A 19,956-nucleotide genomic window follows, 5' to 3' on the forward strand; every position below is an offset into this window, starting at 1 on the left:
GTTTTAGAATATGTATTTTCTTTATTTATTTGGTAGAGACCAAGAACAAATAAATTGGGGCGGAGCTAGGTGGTGGCCAGACCACCCCTTGTCACTCTGGCCACCCCCATATCTATGGGAAAATTTTGTTGTGACTTCTTCCATTTTCACATTGATGCAATATTCTTATCAGGGCAGGGCTCGATTATTCTGTCAATTACATCATTGATTGGTCGAATAGTCAGATACTGTAACAAATGTTTTTTTTCTCTCTCATATATAGTTCATTCTCTATTTTGTTTTTAAGTGATTAATAAAACTAAAATACTACACGAGGAATTGATGTACGCAATTTTTTTTAAACTGATTTGGTCAATGATTCGGTTGTTGTTTTCCCAAAGTAAAATTAAATGACCTTTTTTGATTAAACAAAAAAAAAATCAAACAACTCACACAATAGACTAAAGAAATCCTGATAATTTGGTTGTTGGATTAAGAAACTGAAATTTGAGGATTTGGATCTTTTGAAGTGAAACAATGGCTACAGTGATAACTTCTGTTTTTTACAATGGTTGATTAAGTTTGACAGCTCTGCTTCTTAGGCCCATTGTCACTCTGCCACATGTTATTTATATTAGACATTTGTAACAGGATACATGAAGATTATACAATTGTTCTGAATGCAAACAAACTATTTTTCCTCAAGAAAACTCAATTCTTCAAGTCTACATGAATCCAACCTAATCACAAGCAAAATGTGCCAAAACAACCACACGGTTCGGAATAATGTGCATTATCATTTATTTTCAGTTCAAAATCCTAGCTTCCAAAAACGCATTGTGTGTAGTTAAGAGGAGCTCGTTCGCTGTACAGTTAAGGTCAGCAAGCTCACGTTACAGAGCGAAAGACCATCTCTAGACGTGATTTCAAGGTGTTCCGATGTTGCTGGAGCTCATGCTACATTCCATCATGTATCGACCAACTCGCTTGTTTATGAGAGCTACTTGGTCTTCAAGGGTTGAAGGGTTCTGGAATAGCAGCCGTGCACCCAAAAAGAAGCCGATTCAGTTTGCCATAGTCAGCAGGGTAAAAGTGACTGAAAAAGAACTGGAGGGGTGGGGGGGGGGGGGGGGGGGGGGGGGGGTGATACATCAATGCCTTTTACACTTGAATGCACTCAAAAGGAAACAAGACATTTTAGATGAAGCTACCGCCTTAATTTTGCCTACAACAAGCACAGGTGGTACATCTGTGAAGCTGTGGGACTCCAGCTTATACCAACTCAAGTTAGTCATTGTCACAGTCTTGCTTACTACAACTTCCAACCTAAAAGCAACATTAATTCTCGAATAACGCCCACATACACATTATTACAAAACACACAAGGACCATAAAGGAATTATTCATTGGAGTCCCCAATATGCAGTTCTGGTAAACAAACCTGTTTGTCATGACGACTCTTTTGTGCAGCCTTAGAAACACCATAACTGTTAAATATATGTATATATTTCAATATACATATGCAGTATACACAAATTCTCAACACAAACCAAAAAAAAAAGGGATTCTGAACTTTATTATGATGTGTTAAGGATCACTCTAAAGGCAAGGGTAGGGTAAAAAGGGCACAAATAAAAATGTATGTGGGTTATCGTTGGTATCAGTGATGCTGAGTTCAGGTGATCTGAGCCAGATGACTTCAATATGGAGAGCAGGCCAAGGCGTTGTTGACATCAAGTCTTTAGGAAAGTCGTCCTCCCTGTTTCTCTCTCATCCATGTGTGGATCCTCTCCTTTAGTTCAGGAACTGTGGGATCAATACAAACACACGTGAGAAGGATGTTTGAAAATTATTCATAAAATCAACATTTTGTAAGTGTCAAGCTGCAGGGTAGCTCACAAGACACATTTATAATAGTTAGGAGCGACATTACTGTGGTATTTAAGATAGTCAAGCACACGCTGTGAATAGCATATTTTTTGCACAAGCTATGAATAGGTTTAAATCAGTCTACGCTACATAAGACAATTTCCACAAATTTTCATTTTGGAATAAATCAAATTGAACTAAATATGATAACTGTAGAATATAGTAAATTAAAATTATATTCGTGCAGAAATGACTGATGAAAATTGAGATTTTACTTTTTTACCCAGCCCTACTAAAAACGTATCAACTGTGTTATTTCCAATCCATTAAAAACAGACTGAATTAACACTAAACATTTTATTTATTTGTTGAGTTTAACCCTAATAAAACTTAGCGACACTCCTGGGTTCCACTTTTCAAAATAAGGAAAAATAGCACTGTATTGTCAAAAAAAATGATGATGTAAGAAAGGTCCTGGTTTTAATAACATAATTACTGTGTGTTGGAACAAGCCTAAAGTCACGTCAATAAGTGTGGGGTATGACTTGTACAGGTGTGTGCCTTCATGGGCGTGGCCTAGCGTGTGAGATTTAAAAAAAAAAAAAAGACGATTAATTTACTGCTCTCGCGTCTTTCACATGTTTTTATTCTTTGTGGGTTTCTTATATATATATGATCAAATTCTTCCCGTTTTAAATGTAATTAAAATATATGTAGTTACTTGACTCCAGCATGCTTTCAGTGAGAGGCTGCCGGTTGAAGGGATCTGTGGGCGAGTTGAGCAAATGACGAAGGATGATGGATCGGTCCATGATGTTCCCGGAGGGCAGCATCACAGGGTCGGTCATCAGCGTGTCCATCAAAGGGTCTTGGGAAAAACAAAAATTAAGACAATGAATTAAAAAAAAAAAAAAAAAAAAAGCCCCGCACACATCAAAAACGAGTAAATAACGGGAACACATAATCCTTAACAGAAACTAACCTATTGTTCTCACACTTGATAGCTCACAAATGGGACGTAAGTTTCTTAAAAGAAAGATGCGTGGGAAATTTTAAGTGTACAGAAACCCGATCCCGCTGTTCCCCATGTGTGACACACTCCTGTTGAACATGGCAGTCTTATTGGGAAATCAAAGGAGGTATGTAGGCCACATTCTTTTTCTAGAGTATAATAAGACTGTGGTTATAGGATAGCCGCTGTCCAAATTGTCTATATGACTTTTATGGGGTGGCAAATCCCCTGGAAATGTCTGCTATTCAAAAGTTACAGTCAAGGCTTTTGGTTCATTACAAGGCCATGGAATATCTAATAACATATAGGGAACGACATATATAGTTAGAATCCATTTTTCTCAAGCAAGACATAGTCTGTAATGCATTTTTAAGAGTTCCAAAAACTTTAGAAGAATATTTAAGACATTACTGCAAAACAAAATGTCCTAACCATATCCCCACGAAAAATCTTCCCTCGATGATGTTGATCGAGTTAATTAAGATTAATTAAGATTAATACATGTATACTAGCATTGTGGTACTTTTGCTGACTTTAAAAAAATGGCATTAGGTAATAGAAGAGAAAGAGCGTTTAGAGATCCACTTGACAAGGGAATTAGGAAATATATCTTTTTTTTTTTTAGTAGCATTTCAACATGTATCAATAAGATGTGAAAGTAAACAAAACAAACTCAGAGACTAAAGCAGCTCATACACCGACCTTTGAACTCATCAGGCGCGTCACTGTAGTCCATTTCCGACTGGGAGTTCTTGGCCACTATTTCCTCCACCTTCTCGGATAGCAGCTTGAATTTTTCAATGGCGATTGAGGACTTGACACCAGCCTTCCTCATCTTTGAGATGACCTCCTCAAAGAGCTCTCGGCTGTACGACCGCTACACACACAAGATAGCAGAACGTTAGATGGGTGTCACTGGGACGAAGAACTGAACACAGTAACGCAACTCCAAAAACGACAATGTATTATTCCCAAAAACTCAACGACAAAAAAAGCAGACAAAAAGCAACTTACAGTAAGGAGCCTGGTGTTAAAAGTTCTACAGTTATCATGTTTTATGATTTGCTATCATATATTTAGTGCTTGATATTGTAATTAGGATACTTCATATAACATTACACATTTCCACAACCATAACCACAATGTGCCCTGTGGTGAAACTATTTTTGACACGCTTACTGTAGAGGAAAAGCATTATTTTCTCATGTCTTTCTGACTGTAATTCATCATATGCTTCCCTTTGCGTTCATTCCTTCATGTCAAACACAATTACAGCATCTAAAAATGTTCACTGCATTCAGCTGAATGGAGTGTCACCAACCTGGTCGTCTGCTATAGCTTTAGCAAAGCGGGCACAGTCTAGCTGCAAGTAGATGTCAGTCAGCTGGTCTAAGAGCTTCTTGGGTTCGAAACCATACTTTTCAGGATTCTCCACCTTCAGATCCCGACACTTGGGCCCGCAGAGCTGCTGGAGGTTAAAGTTCAGCATGGCAGCTAAACGCGGGCCCAGTTCCTGCAAGAACATGACCATGACTCTGCTTGTCCAATTCTGTATGCCCATCAAGGCAGAGAAGGTTGATTTTGTATGAAATGAAAGACGCATAACCCCTGTCGCTTAAGTCTATCTAAAACAATTTGGAACTACAGATACTCACAGGTCTGAGGAAAGGTTTCTGGACTTGCTTGGTGAGGATGTGAAACATTTCAACTGTCTCTGTGGCCAGGGCCAGGTAGGAGCGTGACACCCGCTCATCCTGAGTCAGTTGGGACTGGCGGCTCTGCTGCTGGTCCTGTATAAGACCAGGTATGCACAAACACACACTGTTATGCTTTTTTTTCTAAGTGATAATATTTCACAAGGGATTTCTATTGATAGGTAGAGAATCGGCAACATATTGATATGAAACAGAGAGGATAAAGCTGTAAGCATTGGATCATTTACATAAGTAGAAAAATAAAGACTCATAAAAAATATTTCATGCGCCTAGAAGAATTTATTAAATCTCAAATAATATTTCTTAAAGCAAAATAAAGTGGGAAATAGAGGGGGGGCAACAACAGCAACTGATGACATTGATAAGAATTTGTTAAAGCTTTTATATTAAAAAAGAAAGAAAAAAAATGAATACATTATAAGTGAATTTAAGAGGAAAATCTTGGTAAAAATTCCCAACCATTAAGCGTTATCAGAAAAACTGTAATCAAGTCACTTTAAAAGATGCTGGTGAACAAAGCCCAACCTCCCTTACTGAGTAAAATATGAAACAGAGTACAAACCCTGGGAAGCTGATCCCACTGATCCTTATTCTTCATTTCCTCTTGAATCTCATGAATACGCTTCAGAGACTCCAGACTCTCATCCAACAGGAAGGTGGTGTCATTGATCAACATGTTGATGTAGCGGACAAACTGTTTGCCGGAGCTAAAGAGAAGTGAACAAGAAAATGCAAAAATGGGGTTATGTTGTTCATGTCACTGGATTCCAGAAATCATAAATTGCACATTGCAATCCAACTCACTTGAACTCCTCCATAAATGTGCCGTGATGGGCTATGTTTTGCCAAAGACTTTTAAAGATGGTGCTGATATGGTACCTTATTGTGAACTTATCGTAGAACTCACTGGTGGCACCAGTATGCTCAACATCTAGTCACATAAGACAACAAAAGAATAGTCAGCGGCAGGCGTACGCAATATAGAATATAGAATATTCTAGAATAGAATATAAGAATAAATGACATGCAAATGGAAACCAAATTGTCATTTAAAAATACAATCGTCTGGTCAAACTGCCAGAAATATCTTCGGAATCATATGCACTGACCAGTGTAGAACTTCATAAGAGCGGGCACCAACTGCTTGATGGACAAGGGGTGGTTCTCCATCATTTCTGAAAAGCGCTGAGTGCGAGGCTGCACAGCAGGGTTGGTGACAAACAGAACTTCTACCAACTTGGCTATAAGGTATGGATTCCTGATGTAGTTCTGACTGCAGATGAACACCACCAAAAAGGTGACTATGTCTTGAACGCAAGGCTCATATAAAACTTGGGGAGAATATCTGCAAGAAAGTGCAAGAAGAGAAACATTTTCTTGTGTGAATCAGCATGACCATATACAGTATTTATTTGAAAGTACTTTGCCACATTTATCTACATTATTAGATATTTGCAAACAAACACAGTTCAGTGAGCTTCTTTGGAGGAGGAGTACCAACCGGTCATTTTTATTTGTGTGAAGAGACACTACTACACATGTGAAAACACCATTAAAAATATAGCTAACGATTGAAGCAAAGATGCTAACGTAGCGAGCCGCAGCAAAGGCCGAACTGAACTCGAGAGCACCCCACTTGTGAGCATGCCTGTGACCGACCGGATGGACGACGCTTTCGATTTTAGGGGGTTTTAAAGAAACAGCACCATTCCTCCTGATGGTTGGAACAAGTTTGCAGCCAGCACTTGGGACTAATTGCGAATATAGCAGAAGCTAAACTGTTAAAACTGCATCTGTTAAAGTATTTTATAGAAAATAAATTACTAAAGCCACTTTTCTATTGTATATCAATCTTTTCATCTTCCACAATAAGAGAATGCATCTAAAATTTTAAATGATTGAGGGGTTTTATAATAAACTTTGGAAGGGATTAAAAAAAGATTAATGAGATCACTAAAATAGAGATTTTGATGAATGAATCTCAATTTTTTCCTCTCTCTTGACAGCACATTTTTGATTTATAAAGGAATGAACTGTGAACTTACTGCACGACAAAAAGCAAAAACTCAGCCACGTCTTCAATATAGAACTCCGGAAGCGCAGCAAAGCTTTTAGGAATCTCAGGGTTCAACGGCAGGGTGATGCTGTGAAAAAAGGACAGTATGTGGTCAACCAAATAACTTAAATTACAGCTTGTGCGAGAGCGTGAAGCCACCTCTGTTACAGTCCTATGACTCACTTTGGGTAAGCGGGGTCTACCATACGGAGAATGAGCTGAATGACCATGCTGTAGAACTGCAGACATCTGCGGAGCAGATTCTCATCCAGAAGACCAACATCAGCGCATGCTTTGGCTCGCACCAGTTTCTGACAGGGAAGGAGTCAAATGCCATTGAGAACCCTTGAGTGCCAATGTACAAGATAATGCAGTACTGCATGTTTCAGCAGTGACAGGCATTCTTTGCTATTCAAAGATGTTTCGACAGTGTGCTACACAGTGCAATCAAAGAATACAAGACAAATTGTACACGTAAAACTACAACCTTGAGTTGGGTTTTACAGCGCTTGAGCATTTCTCTGTGGCGAGTGGCCAGCGGAGAGTCCTTCCATTGGGTTTCACTGTTCTTTAGCTCCTCTACAGTCCTAATGAGGCAGAATACATTCAATATTGTAAAAAGGCATTCAGAAAACCACAACAACCAGTTAAGCTAACTTGCATTAGCATTTACCTGTTAAGTTCACGAATTGCCCGCAACCTGCGGATGTAGCGCCTGCAGCCAGGCAAGATAGACAAATGGTGGGCATGTAGGGTCAAGAAGAAACACTCTGTGGGGAACTTTGGCTCAGAGAATTTGGTGGGATCTTCATCTGTATGTATAATATATACAATATATAATACATCTATGAAAATATGCCACAATAATGGAAAAATCTTTGTGTAACATGATTTACTATACTGTATTTGCAATTATTATGCAGTTGATGTTATTACGTCTTATGACTTTGGGCAACGGAAACTCACGTAGTTCAGATAGCCAGCTCTTGAGCTCCTCCATCGTGGCTTTCAGACGCGTCTCCTCTGGGCTGACGACAAGGCGACAACGGGGGTGGAATATGTAGAAAGGATCTACAGTCTCCAACTTGATTTTCATGCTGAGCTGCTGCAGCACTGACAGGAAGTTGAGCATGAAACCATCTGTCGACACCAGCTTGTCGTCGGTCTGAGGGACAGGAGGGTGAACAAATACATATCAAATGGTCGGTCTGTCAGAGGTCTTCATTTACCAGTTTATTGTTGGGGTTGCAGTTTGCAGTGGTCCAAAGATGCACAACATGCTCTCTGCTGTCATCATTTTTTTGCCTGCAGTATGCAGAGCGATCAATGTGATCTAAAAAGGTCAATTTCACTTAATGTAAAATTTATTTTTGCATTAATATAGCCACTTGATATACTGTATTACATTTATTTAAGCTGTCAAATGTAATGTTTGCTCTTCAAATTGAGTGCACAAGATCGGCACATTTAGGATGTTTTGATGTCGCATTCATCTTGACACATGATTGTAAGCTATCATCTGCGAGCCTAAGTGAATGATGTTTGTTTTAATAGTTCATGTAGCACATGGGCTTAAACGTTTACTTTTTCTTGGGGGGTGGAGACACTACCTAAAGCTCAACAGTTTTTTTTTCCTGTGCCAGGTATCACACAATGGCTGCTGTGAGGCATATCATGAGCAAGAATAAATCAAAGTTTCAGTTTAATTTAGACTTAAAAAAAAAAAAAGAACTAAAATACTAATTTAAAATAAATATTTACTTTTCAAACTTATTGTAGAAGGATGAGACAGACACATGCTGCTCTGGAGCTACAAGTCATCCACTCCAGCTGTACAGTGTAACAAAATAAGATAACCTAAATATAGTAGGCATCACTTTGGAGCAGTGTTATTTTACACCACACGCATTTCCATCCACAATAAGAATATATTTAAATAAGTGAATGTCAATGTTTCTACGGATAAATCAATCATGCATCATCATAGAAAAGCCAGAAAATATGATCAGACATCGTATTGGCTGTCACAGTGTCACAGTATGTCATGTAGTGCCTTCTCTGCTGAGTGTAACACAAATAAGAAGAACATGGAATATAACAATTAAAACAAAGCCTACCTGCATTTGAGCTTTCTTAACATTGTAGTTGACCAAAGCTGCCATGTAATTTAGGGCTAAATCTCGCGTCTCTCCATTTAGTAGGATGTTGTGAAGGACTTTAAACAAGTCACCCTGAAAATAAATAATTCATAACAGAAAAATTAGGCAAGTAATGGGAGGGGCAGCAAGTTGAGGCAGAAGCTCACCCTTGCCGACTCCAGACTGTGCTGCAAGGATTGGCTGACAACTCTAGTGTTCTCCATGGTGATCGCCGGACCAGAGAAATACTTGTCTCCTACTTTAGTCTAAAAGAAATGGAGGTCATCAAGACATTAAGTATCTGTAAAGTGCATTTTGCACTAATTGGTATTAAAAATTTGTGCGACAGGCACCAACCAATACGAGAAATGGTTTGTTGGGAAAAAAAAAGCAAGGCTTGGAAATGAAAATGGACGAGCGGAGTACTTACGTCATCCTCAGAAAACATAGAGAGGCTGAAGAAAGCGCCAAGGTAGGATAGCCTCTGGATCTCTCTGCCACATGCTGGGCTCAAAGGTTTCGGACACCACAGAGGAAGTGAAGTTACCTGTGGGGGAAATATATATAATCCAAGCACATTTTTGAGTGTGCTAAAAGAAGTGCACAGAGTTGTGTATTATGTGCAAAGTAATAATTTGGAAAAATAGCGAAAACAAAAGGAAAGCAATAAGACGGCTTGCCACTCATGGCTCAAGAGAAACCATTGACATTACAAGTGCATTAGTAGAACAGTCTGAGGCACAAGAACATAGTGATTGCTCATTGAGCTATGCACTCACCAAACTGCACACAGGGTGAGTCTTCCCAAACTTGATTTCGCAAAGCTCAGCCAATGCCTGCAAACACATAATGGAGACAAACACACATTTGACTTTACCTAAAATGTTTTGATAATTGCAAAGTTTGCAAGGTTTTTCCAAAAAGAAAGAATAAGCAACCCAACAGGAACTTTATTTTACATATTTGGATGTGAATGTTTATAGAGCAGGTGGTTTGTGTGTCAAACTGCCAGCGCCACATTGCTCAACAGCTAAGCTCCTTGGAAACTGACCAACAAGCAAATCTGGACCTTTATCTGAACTATAGTAAGTCACAAAAAACTAAGGTCTTACCACGAGGGGGAATTTAAAGTTGTCGCTGTCAAAGGAACATTCTTTCACAGCAAGAGCCAGCCCATGAAGGATAGGAATGAAGATCTGAGAAAGAAGGAAGCAAACATGTTGTCAAATGTGTTAACTTCCAGAATGTAACCCATACATAACAGTAGGGATGCATGATTATGACCAAAATAAGAATCACGATTATTTTGGTCAGTATTGAAATCGTGATTATCATTCACAATTATTCAGCATGTTCGGTCAAACATGTCTCTGTTTATTCGCCTTCTTTTAAACAAGCAGTATATAACCAAGGCTTTAAGGCTTGACACTTATAAAATAACAATAAACTAAACTAAATAAACTAAATAATTCAAACAAATTCACCCAACAAATGGCAAAAACTTGGCATACAGGGTAACACAGCTAACTTACTTGCTGAGTGCAAAGCAATTAAAAAAATGAAGCCTACTTAGAACGAAGCACATTATTTACTTTCATGCAAATTTTAATCAATTAGCAGTTAAAATGTAATTTGCGGTCATTTCATACCTAATTTATTCATTTCTCAATTGACAGTTAGCACGGTATACATTAGGAATCAGGTGAAAAACTCAACCCCATTTCCCACTGGTAAATAATACCTGTATATTAGTGTGAGAATAGCAGAAGCTTTTTTCATGCGAACACGTGGGAAATATTGTGCCCAGGTGGTGGAATGACAAAGTGCTTGATTTGACATGTACAGCCGTCTTTTTAAATGTTAATATCACCTAGGATCAGCTTAATTAATCGTGACAGCAAATATTGTGATCGCAATTAAAATTTGATTGTGTAGCCCAACTTTCACTGAAGATTTTGATAAGCTCTATAAAAATGTGTGCTTTTCAAGCTGCATACTGGAGAATCCAATTAGAGGTCGCACCTGTCTGAATACTTCATCTTCTTGGTGGGTGTTGCGCACCAATTCCTGGATAAAGCCAAATGGGAGGTTCCGGCACAGCATGTAAGGTACCAGCAGAGAATGCTGGAGAGGGCTCCTTCATGTAGCAAACACACAGACAAAGCATTGTTGTACAAATATATAAATAATGCATCTGAGGGAAAAGGAAAGCTGAGTCGCTATGGAGACAGTGAAAAATGGGGGACATAATGTCCTCTCATTTTGAGACAGAAAAAGGGAGCCACGGTGTTGCTGTTTGTGAACCTCAGCCTAGCAGTTTTACGTTTTGCACAAGTGATATATACAAAAGATTGCACAGTATATGTGGTGAAAACCAGGGTTAAAAATAATTGTCAATAGATAAAGAATGACTGTGTTTGTTAGGTCTAAGCATCATTAGACTTTTGTTAACTGTGCCATATTCACAATGACACTGAAGGTAGTAATGGGAAAATGAAGCCTCATGAACCACTTGTGATGTTTCAGTGCACTTTCAGCGCTCCAGATGAAGCGCTTGGATTATAAATAAAAGCTATTCCAATGAAAGTACATTAAATATCCACTGCGTCTATAAACCTAATGTGTCAGCTAGAGGAACAAAAAAAAAATATATTAAAAGTGGCTTATGAGCTTATAAGTGGCTCCATTTGACCATCACTAGCTGAAGGCACTGTTGGGACATTAAGATTAATGGTATTACTTGATGAGGCTAAATACGCCCGATGACATGAAATGATCCAGGAAAACCTACCGAGGCTGGGTCAGACAGCCTTGCAGGACCAGGGCAATGTGAGAGACACATTGAGAGCGAATGTTGCTAAGAAGCTGGCTGACATTTGGTTGGTTACACATCTGAGAGAAAAATAAAGACAGAAGTGTTAAAATGTCATATTTAGAAAGAGAGTGACATCAATTGATTGGCTTTCTTGAATGCTGAGGGGGGAAAAATAGGTAGGAACCCAGCAGATCTTAAAAGGCCATAGATACGTCTAATTTGTCCGCTCCAAATACCTTAGGAGCTTTCCTCTCCTCCATGCCAACACTTTCAAAGCGCTCAATGAGGTAGTTCAGCATCTCAGTCTCTTTGCATGCTTCAATGGTGAAGCGGTCGTCGGTCAAATCGCAAGACGCTGACCCTCCACATGCACCACGACTAAACAAACACAAACAGGAGAAATTAAACATAGGACACACTGTAGGAAAAAAAAAAAAAAAACATCCACAGTGGTTGAGCGATGCCATTAGCTGCAAAAAAGTGCAAACTCTGAGTCAAAGGTCCTGCAAGAAACACACAGAGGCATTAGTGACGACATCACACCATCTTGAGAACGAAACACCATTGCAGAAAAAAACAGCTGCTATTATTCAATTGGTATGGCAGATTGTCATTGCTAATGCATAGGCCATTAGTGGTCAGCTGCAACAGCAAAACCTGTGTATGTGAGCTCCTTCAAAGCACAAAATAAATCCTTATAAAAGGTAGAAACATCAGCTTTAGTTATTCAGGGAACACAGGCAAAGGATTGTGATACAACACATTCAAACATAGCAAAACACCTAAGATGTTAAATCATGTAATGTTAAGGCCACTTGTTCTGAATAATGAAGTCCTGATTTGCTCTCATAGCAGTACCAGAAAATGTTGCCATCCAATTTCATTTTGCAACGATTGAGTCATTACTCCTTTTACATGCATAAACATGATAAGACATTAAAACAACACACAGGACTGTAAGGCATAAGTGCTAATCGTTTTTCCAATATACTGCATTCCAAAAGTAGAATTAATAAATAAATGCATTTCACTTCGATAATTTTATAACCCAACAGGTGAAAACACACAAAGCCTTCTTGAGGAGTCGAGCCTGCTTTTGTTAATCTTCCACCGATTTGCCACAGTGTGTTTGCGCTCAGTTAGTGGCGAGGCCCACTGGTGCATGCAGCAGGCCTTTGCTGAGCAAGCAGCCACACGCAAACACACACACACACCTTGCAGCGGTGTACCTGGACCCAAACTGAACCCGCGCAAAATCCTCCTCTTCCTCTGACTCTTCATCGCTGCTGTCCTGAGATATGTCAGAGATTGCAAACAGGAGGGACAAGGGGCTAACGTGACAAAAACAAGAAGAGGAGTGAGATCCAGATTGGATAAGGGTGAAAAGTAGCAAGCAAAGGGAAGATGATGAAAACTGAAGAACACATTTTGTGTGATGAAGGAACGTAATGGGGGTGGCGCTACTTGAGGGCTAATTAATCTTTTGTTGTCGTGTTGACACACTGTTGGAACATTTAATATATGAGCTGCTAGATCAGAAGAGGAAGGAACAAGCGGATTTTTCCATTTGAGAAATCTACATTATTGCAAAGCACTTATTTGGAAAGCAATAACTCTCTTTTTCAAGCAGTATGTAAGCAAAGTATGTGTTAAGGCAGCGTTTGTTGTCAAACCATATTGACGCAAATCAGGTGCAAGTGGTTTTAATCATTTGACTATGAATATAAATTATGCGGCCATTTCCCTTGATCATCTATTTCACTATTTCATTGTCAAATATATAAACTAAGCGTTCGGTTCATATGGGATGTTAAATAACTATCAAATTAAATCTGTTAAAATGTAATTTCTATGTTGATCCATTCCAAGCCTAAAGGCAAGTCAGAAAGGGTCAATATTTTAGTCGGCTGGCTTGCGTGTGCAAAACACACAAACATGCAAATGGAATGGTAAAAATACCTAGACGGTGGGATCCTTGACGCAAAGGCGGCCTGCCTGGCATTTGTTCTGGGAGAAGGCGGAACCACAGGAAGCGAACTTAAGGAGAGGGACGGGGTGCTAAGTATTGGCTGAGGAATTGGAGTATTGGGGGGCACAGTGGGGCCTGCTGGGCTAGGAGAAGGTGCAAAAAAGCTAAGAGCTCTTTGTCCTGGGCTGGATGGGGAAGGGGCTGCCCAAGGAGATGAGAAAGAGTAAGGTCGATAACGCTGGGAGATGGGCACGGGGGCGGATGGAGGGTTGAGAGACTGTCTGAGGGGAGTAGTGGGAGGAGGTGGGCTGGGCGGAACAAGGAATTGTGGTGTAGATGGTGTAGAAGGCACAGAGGGAGTGCTGGGACTGGGGATGTTCGGTGAGGTCCTCTTGGCTGCGTCCACAGACATTGGGTAAGAGCTACTACACCCATAAAGGCTGTGGACAATATTGATCACATTATAATTGCCATGACAATATACCGTAAAATAATAATAAACCTGGAATACTTGAGCAAATCCAAGTCTTTAGGAAAAATTGGGTGACAAAAACAGATGATGTGATATGCGGTGTCACTTGCCTTGACAGAGAGCTGGCTCCAAAGGACCCTGCACCGGGGCCCATGGGGCTACCACCTTGGCTGGAGGGTTGGATCAATGTCAGGTGGCGGTCTGGAGATTTTGCAGCTGCAATTGGCTGTGAGGTGGCGGTCAAGCTGGCGAAGGGGTTGTGGACAGGGGAATGGGTTGAGATTGTGAGAACCTCCATCAGGATCTGCCCGATCAGGTCTTTGAAATCAGAGTACACTGCAATGAAACAAAATGAGAAATTCTGAATTTCAGAGGCCCGCTTAAAAAAAAGCCTTTTTGAAGATAAAGACAACATCACTGCTTTACCATCTTTAGGGTTACGCTGGAATTCAGCAGCCAGAGAGGGGAGGAAGATGACATCTCGATGCTGCTCCTTCCATGAAACGCGCAGGATCTTACAAATGAGCTGCAGAGCCTGGTCTTCTGTGACATCAGAGTTTGCGGAGCTTTCCTATGGGTGCACGGGTTCAATCAGCCATTTCAAGATGTGGCAATAGACAGTTTGACTTGCACCAGGGTAAAAAAGTCACAGAAAAAGGCTTATGTACGGTGCTTCCGATAAGGAAGATCTCCTACAGATAAGTAAACCTTATTTTCAAAATCCATTTTTTTTGACAGCATACCAAAATAAACACTCAAATATGTGCCTTTGATTTATCAACACGCACAGAAAAATGTAATTAACAAATTACAGTAAACCCTCATTTTATGCAAGCAGTGACGGAAAGTCATAAACCCAGAAAGAAAAAAAGTACTTTTTCCGTCAAGTTCCTCTTGTCCCTGCGGTCGCTGTCTTCCACCTCCATGTTCTCGATCCCCGAGTCCACGTCCACTTGGGACATGCTAGAAGAAAACACAAGTGCAATTTCATTGAGTCTTTTGTACCATATAAATCTAAAGCTAGCAAGTCCATTCATGGTTCGCTGTTCAGTGAAAATCACTGTGAAATGTGATTACCTCTTTTCACAAGAGGCGGTATCTATGTCCATGCTCTGTGAACGAGACAAACTCTGGGACTGAGTCTCAAGGCTGTTGGAGGGAGAGCTGGAAAGGGAGCTCACACCTTCACTACTTTGACTGCCATAAGCCACACCTTGCAAAAGGCAAAACACGCGTGAGCACACTGAAGACAAGGAGGAAATATTTCAGACAAGATGTAACAAACCATTAAAACAAAAAAGTCCTGTTTAATGAGGAAAAACAAAACTATTTTCATCGAAGTTTGTCTTACCAGTAGTGCCAATGGGGGATGTGGCAGGCGTACCGCTGTGAGCATTGAGCCCTAATGATTGCGAGGCAGCTGGTGGTAGGGGCTGAGATGTTACACCTGAGGGTCCAGGGAGGGGTCCCGGTGGAGTTTCTCTCTGTGGGGATGTCAAGGGGGTGCTGAGAGGCGTGTTAGGCTGTGAGGTCTGTCCCCCTGCCAGCCGTGCCAATCTCCTTCTGCGAATCTTGAATGAACAGTTAAAAGAACAACAAAGTCAACTGTGAATTTTTAATGAAAAGTTACAATCACAAATAAATTAACATAAAAACATAATTCGTTATCTGTGCTGTTCAGTGAACGCCGATTCAAAAATCACAAGGCGATAAGTTGCATACAGAACAACAGAAATGCATTATAACTAGACTGTGTAAAAAGTATCGTTTTAGTTATTTATGCATAGGTAACGTTTCAGATGAATAAATTGAAACTTGTTTTGCTAACACATCATTTTGAGAGTCACGGCACACTGGAATGAATCGAAATGAGTTCCATTATTATGAAATTTAATATAACTGCATTTTTACTTTCCAAATATGATGTTGTCAAAGACAAAGCTCTTCATCTCGTATTCGCAAAAAAAGTTCAGCAATTTCAGCTATCCTAAAATCGGCCACGAAAACAAATACAAAATGTTACGGTGTGCATGGCATGCAAAGAAAAACACAAAGACAGTTGCCACTCAGAGCAAATGTCTACATTTGACTCGATCATGTTAATTGGTCATCAGGTTTTGTCTGCTATCAGCAGTGCGTTAGCTGCTTAATTTACGACCGTAGCCACCATGCAAAATAACAACCAGCGATGACAGACGCGGTTTGTCTCCGACAAACGTCAACTTTCGCTTTTTTAAACGCGCTGTATAGTTTCTGTGGCTGACATGCACTCATCTGTGGTATCGTCGAGGTTCAATGTGTGTGGTTTTGTCGCTATTAGCCTCTTAGCTAAAAGTAGCATGAAGCTAGTCGCTAACCCCATTTGAGGAAATTTAACTAAGTATTCTCTGTTAACAATAAGCGATGGCCGTTCAGCCGTACACGGACTCGTCATTGATGCGTTTTCCTACCTCATCTGCGCTCAATTCCTCCATCGCAGCTGAAAGTTTAACCAGCTATCCCAATTTTAGGTATTGCACTAGATGTGCCAGCCAGAACCTGCTAGCTAGCCTCAATCTGAACTAGATATGCATAGTCCTACTCGTTCAACTAATGTGCCACTTATGATTGTCTTAAGATAAAATCGAGGACAGTACTGCGCGAGGACTGGCGACAAAGAGGGAGTCCAAAAAGTCTCTTGTTGGCTGGGCTTTTCTGTCTAGTCAAGAGTGAAACAAAAAGAAAAGTCGCTAGCTATTACACGTCAAAATACAACAGCGGCCATTTTGGTTCTACTGGTTGTCACGTGGCTTACTACGTCACAGTGGGCGGAGCAACGTAGTAGCGTTGACTTTGTACGTTTACTGGAAAAATAAATGGCACAGTTTAGTTAGACATTTGTAGGTGGGATCAGAGGAAAAACATTTTTAAAATGTCTGATAAGTGAGTTTAAAAATAAAATAACAATTCATGTTTTAATCTGTTTCAAATTTTATTGTACTCAATTAAACAATCATTGATCAAAAAGTCAAGTCAAATTCATTTATAAAAGCACATTTAAAAACACCGTAGTCAACCAAAATGCTGTACAGTATAACAAAAGTGCAAATAGAAACATAAAAACACATAAAACACACAAACCGGCCAAGACACAGATAAGACAGCACTTCAGGGATGTCAGCTTTCAAGGCGTATTAAATGCAAGTGAGAAGAAGTACGTTTTTTAAAAGGGATTTAAAAGCAACAAGGGTCTGGGTGGATCTAATGAACAGTGGCAGACTGCTCCAGAGCCTTGGGGAGGCTGCTGCAAATGCTCGGCCAACCATGAGAAAAGCCTAGTTTTAGGCAGAGCCAGCAGCAGCTGGTCAGCAGACCAAAGTGCTCGAACAGGGGTATGATGGTGCAAGAGTTCAGCTAAGTAAGGGCGGGCCGGGCCATTGTGGCTTTGAAGGTCATCATTAATATATATATTTTTTTTATTATTATTCTGGAGTGATGTGGGAATGTTTCTGAGGAGACGAGCAGCTACGGTTTGAACCAGCTGAAACCGACTGATTGAGGACTGGTCGAGGCCAACGAGCAAGGAGTTGCAGTAATCTAACCTTGATGAAATAAAGCAATGAATAACACCCTCCAAATCTGCCAGTGTGAGATAAGTCTTGGTTTTAGCAAGATAAGTCTTGGTTTTGGCAAGGAGCCTCAGCTGGAAGAAACTGGTTTAAACAACAGAGCTGATGCGTTTGTCGAATTTGAAATCACTGTCCAGTAGGACACCAAGGTTTCTAACGGTTGCGCATGTTTTGGTATTAAGAGGACCCAGGATGTTGGTTACGGAGCTTGGTGTGACGTGGCTAAAAGTAATGACTTCAGATTTACTGTCATTAAGGTTGAGAACATTGGCCTTCATCCAGGCTTTGAGGTTACTAAATTGTGGAATAAAGACAGCATCTAGCCCTGGGTGGAGGTTCTAATGGGCAGAAAGATTTGTACATCATCTTGACCTTTTGAATGTAAGGTCTTCTGTTCTAGCAACATTTATATTGAGAATTGACTTTCAGTTGGCATTGCTCCTGCTCAACTTGGACCCTAATAAAAAAAAAATGTCGAATATGAATCAGTTAATAAATAATTGACTCTGTTACATGAATTAAACATAAACTAGTAAGTACATCTTAAATAATCACACTATATAAAAAGGTTTATTTCAATAATCAAAATAATGTTTAAAAATGCAAAAACATTACACATGTATTCAAAACTACATATATACATACAGTATATAGATTACTAAAAAGTTCTTTATTTTCAACAAATCAATTAAAAGAGCATAAAAATAAGATACATGAGATACAATGAGAATACATTTATACAATCCTTTATTAATAAATGCATCTTCGCGACAAAGGTACTCTTAACTGTTAATGAGCCAAAATTCCAATTCCAAAATTTGTCACTGTAAATATCGCATACATTTCTCTACTGTCAACATGGTAAAGAAAAAAATACTGAAAAACATAATACCATGTTTTTCCAATTATAGGCCGAAACTTTTCTCATGATTTGAGACCTTCACGGGCTGCAAGGTTTTTCTAGCCACCAGGAAACAATCTACTGGGATAGAAAATCTGTATATCTGTTCAATGTGTCCCTAACCCTAACCCTAGAAAAACTTCTTTAAAAACTTCCATTTACCATCTTATTGCAAAAATATCTGATGTTATGACCTACGGTTTACAGTACGGTGCAGGTTATCTGTGACAAAAATTGATTTTTTACTCAATTTTTGCTGCTGCAGCTTATGGTCTAAAAAATATGGTATGATTTATAATTGTGACAGCTGTGTGGGGCGCCAGTAAGAGTTTTCAAGAGTTTTATTGTTATATGCATCGTAATACCACACATTGAAATTCTTATTCTGTTCACTTACCTGAGCATACTATGCTCCATAATCGAGCAAATAATAAAGTAGGAAATAAAACAAAAATGAAAAACAGTAGTAGAGCAATAATGGCAGTAATAATGAACCACTAATAAATGAATAACATTACATTCTGAGCATATTATGGAGTAGATGGAGTCGAAGAAACTGTACAATATGAGGATGATAGTGCAAAATATTATGTAGTACACAATATTACCAAATGGAGCCTGTCCTCTTCAATCCATTGACACCACCCCCTGTTCTTCTTCTCACCAATCTGTTCGCACACCAGCTTGTTCCCCTCCCACTTCACCAGTGACTGTGTGGCACAAAGCAGAAATTGACAGCTCATCAAACAAAATTAATGACACGGCTGTCAATCCTTCATCTCATCTCTGGTATTCACCTTCATGTGCCTGTTGTCTAAGCCTTCAGTGAACCCGTGAAACTCCCGACACACTTGGAAGGACACCGTGTAGCTCCTGAAAGTGCTGCATGTTTTGATAACGTACCCGTCACCTTGTTGTTCTATCAACTTTGTAATCTTCTGACATCACTTGCGCTTGAGATGGTCACATGACCAAACAGAGAAAACAGATGAGCTGGGATTGGTTACCACCTGGGCAACTGTGATGCCAATTTCAGTTGACTGAAAGAGGCAAAACAGCAGCTTCATTTATATTCCGCAAACACAAATACAAAAAGTGTTTTAGGTTTAATGCTATAACTGGTTCAAAGAATCAGCAAAGTAAGACGTAAAATTGTATTATAAAAACAGGTGTTCAAACTCCCCATGAGACCAATGCAGGGTTAGTCAGAATGTAAATACTCGAAGGAAAACATTTGAGGAAAACAGCCTAACGATTCTAATTTAGAATGCTCAGGTGACAAATTTAGCAAAGCAAAGCAAAAATAATAAGAAGATTATATTTAACAACTTACCCAATGCAATCATGTAGCCTTCAAAGTTTTCATTGCTGACAATGTGCCACAAAAGCTTGCAGACATTCTCGGTGAGCCTTCTTATGTGC

The 19,956-nt window shown here is 39.6% G+C and overlaps 2 protein-coding genes across 4 annotated transcripts; both read right to left on the reverse strand.

The window, feature by feature from the left end:
* Positions 1-763: 763 nt before the first annotated feature.
* Positions 764-16,786, reverse strand: ube4b (ubiquitination factor E4B, UFD2 homolog (S. cerevisiae)). 3 transcript variants are annotated; one of them, XM_088408577.1, is made up of 27 exons: positions 16,476-16,786; positions 15,377-15,596; positions 15,103-15,238; positions 14,901-14,988; positions 14,452-14,596; positions 14,136-14,361; positions 11,821-11,962; positions 11,561-11,661; positions 10,792-10,906; positions 9,882-9,965; positions 9,549-9,605; positions 9,200-9,316; positions 8,937-9,035; positions 8,749-8,862; positions 7,598-7,796; positions 7,305-7,443; positions 7,119-7,218; positions 6,815-6,942; positions 6,621-6,719; positions 5,685-5,920; positions 5,380-5,506; positions 5,138-5,282; positions 4,516-4,650; positions 4,182-4,373; positions 3,563-3,737; positions 2,570-2,716; positions 764-1,785 (listed from the first exon to the last, which is right to left on the reverse strand). In XM_088408577.1, the coding sequence occupies exons 1-27, from the start codon at positions 16,497-16,499 to the stop codon at positions 1,721-1,723; spliced, it is 3,555 nt and encodes a 1,184-aa protein (XP_088264703.1). In that variant the 5' UTR covers positions 16,500-16,786; the 3' UTR covers positions 764-1,720. The 3 variants fall into 3 exon arrangements, with proteins under 3 accessions (XP_088264703.1, XP_088264705.1, XP_088264704.1); XM_088408579.1 differs by lacking the exons at positions 14,136-14,361; positions 14,452-14,596; positions 14,901-14,988; ... (1 more) ...; positions 15,377-15,596; positions 16,476-16,786 and adding exons at positions 12,814-12,915; positions 13,544-14,015; XM_088408578.1 differs by lacking the exons at positions 14,136-14,361; positions 14,452-14,596; positions 14,901-14,988; ... (1 more) ...; positions 15,377-15,596; positions 16,476-16,786 and adding exons at positions 12,799-12,915; positions 13,544-14,015.
* A 267-nt stretch (positions 16,787-17,053) lies between these two features.
* Positions 17,054-19,478, reverse strand: rbp7a (retinol binding protein 7a, cellular; the record flags this gene model as incomplete). The annotated part of the gene is made up of 2 exons (XM_088436156.1): positions 17,054-19,244; positions 19,332-19,478. Coding segments are annotated over 2 exons (270 nt in total), but the record flags the coding sequence as incomplete, so codon positions are not given.
* Between the last annotated feature and the right edge of the window lie 478 nt (positions 19,479-19,956).

This window comes from Hippichthys cyanospilos, chromosome 2, assembly GCF_059441005.1.
Source record: "Hippichthys cyanospilos isolate Australia breed blue-spotted pipefish chromosome 2, RoL_Hcya_1.0, whole genome shotgun sequence".
NCBI lineage: Eukaryota > Metazoa > Chordata > Actinopteri > Syngnathiformes > Syngnathidae > Hippichthys > Hippichthys cyanospilos.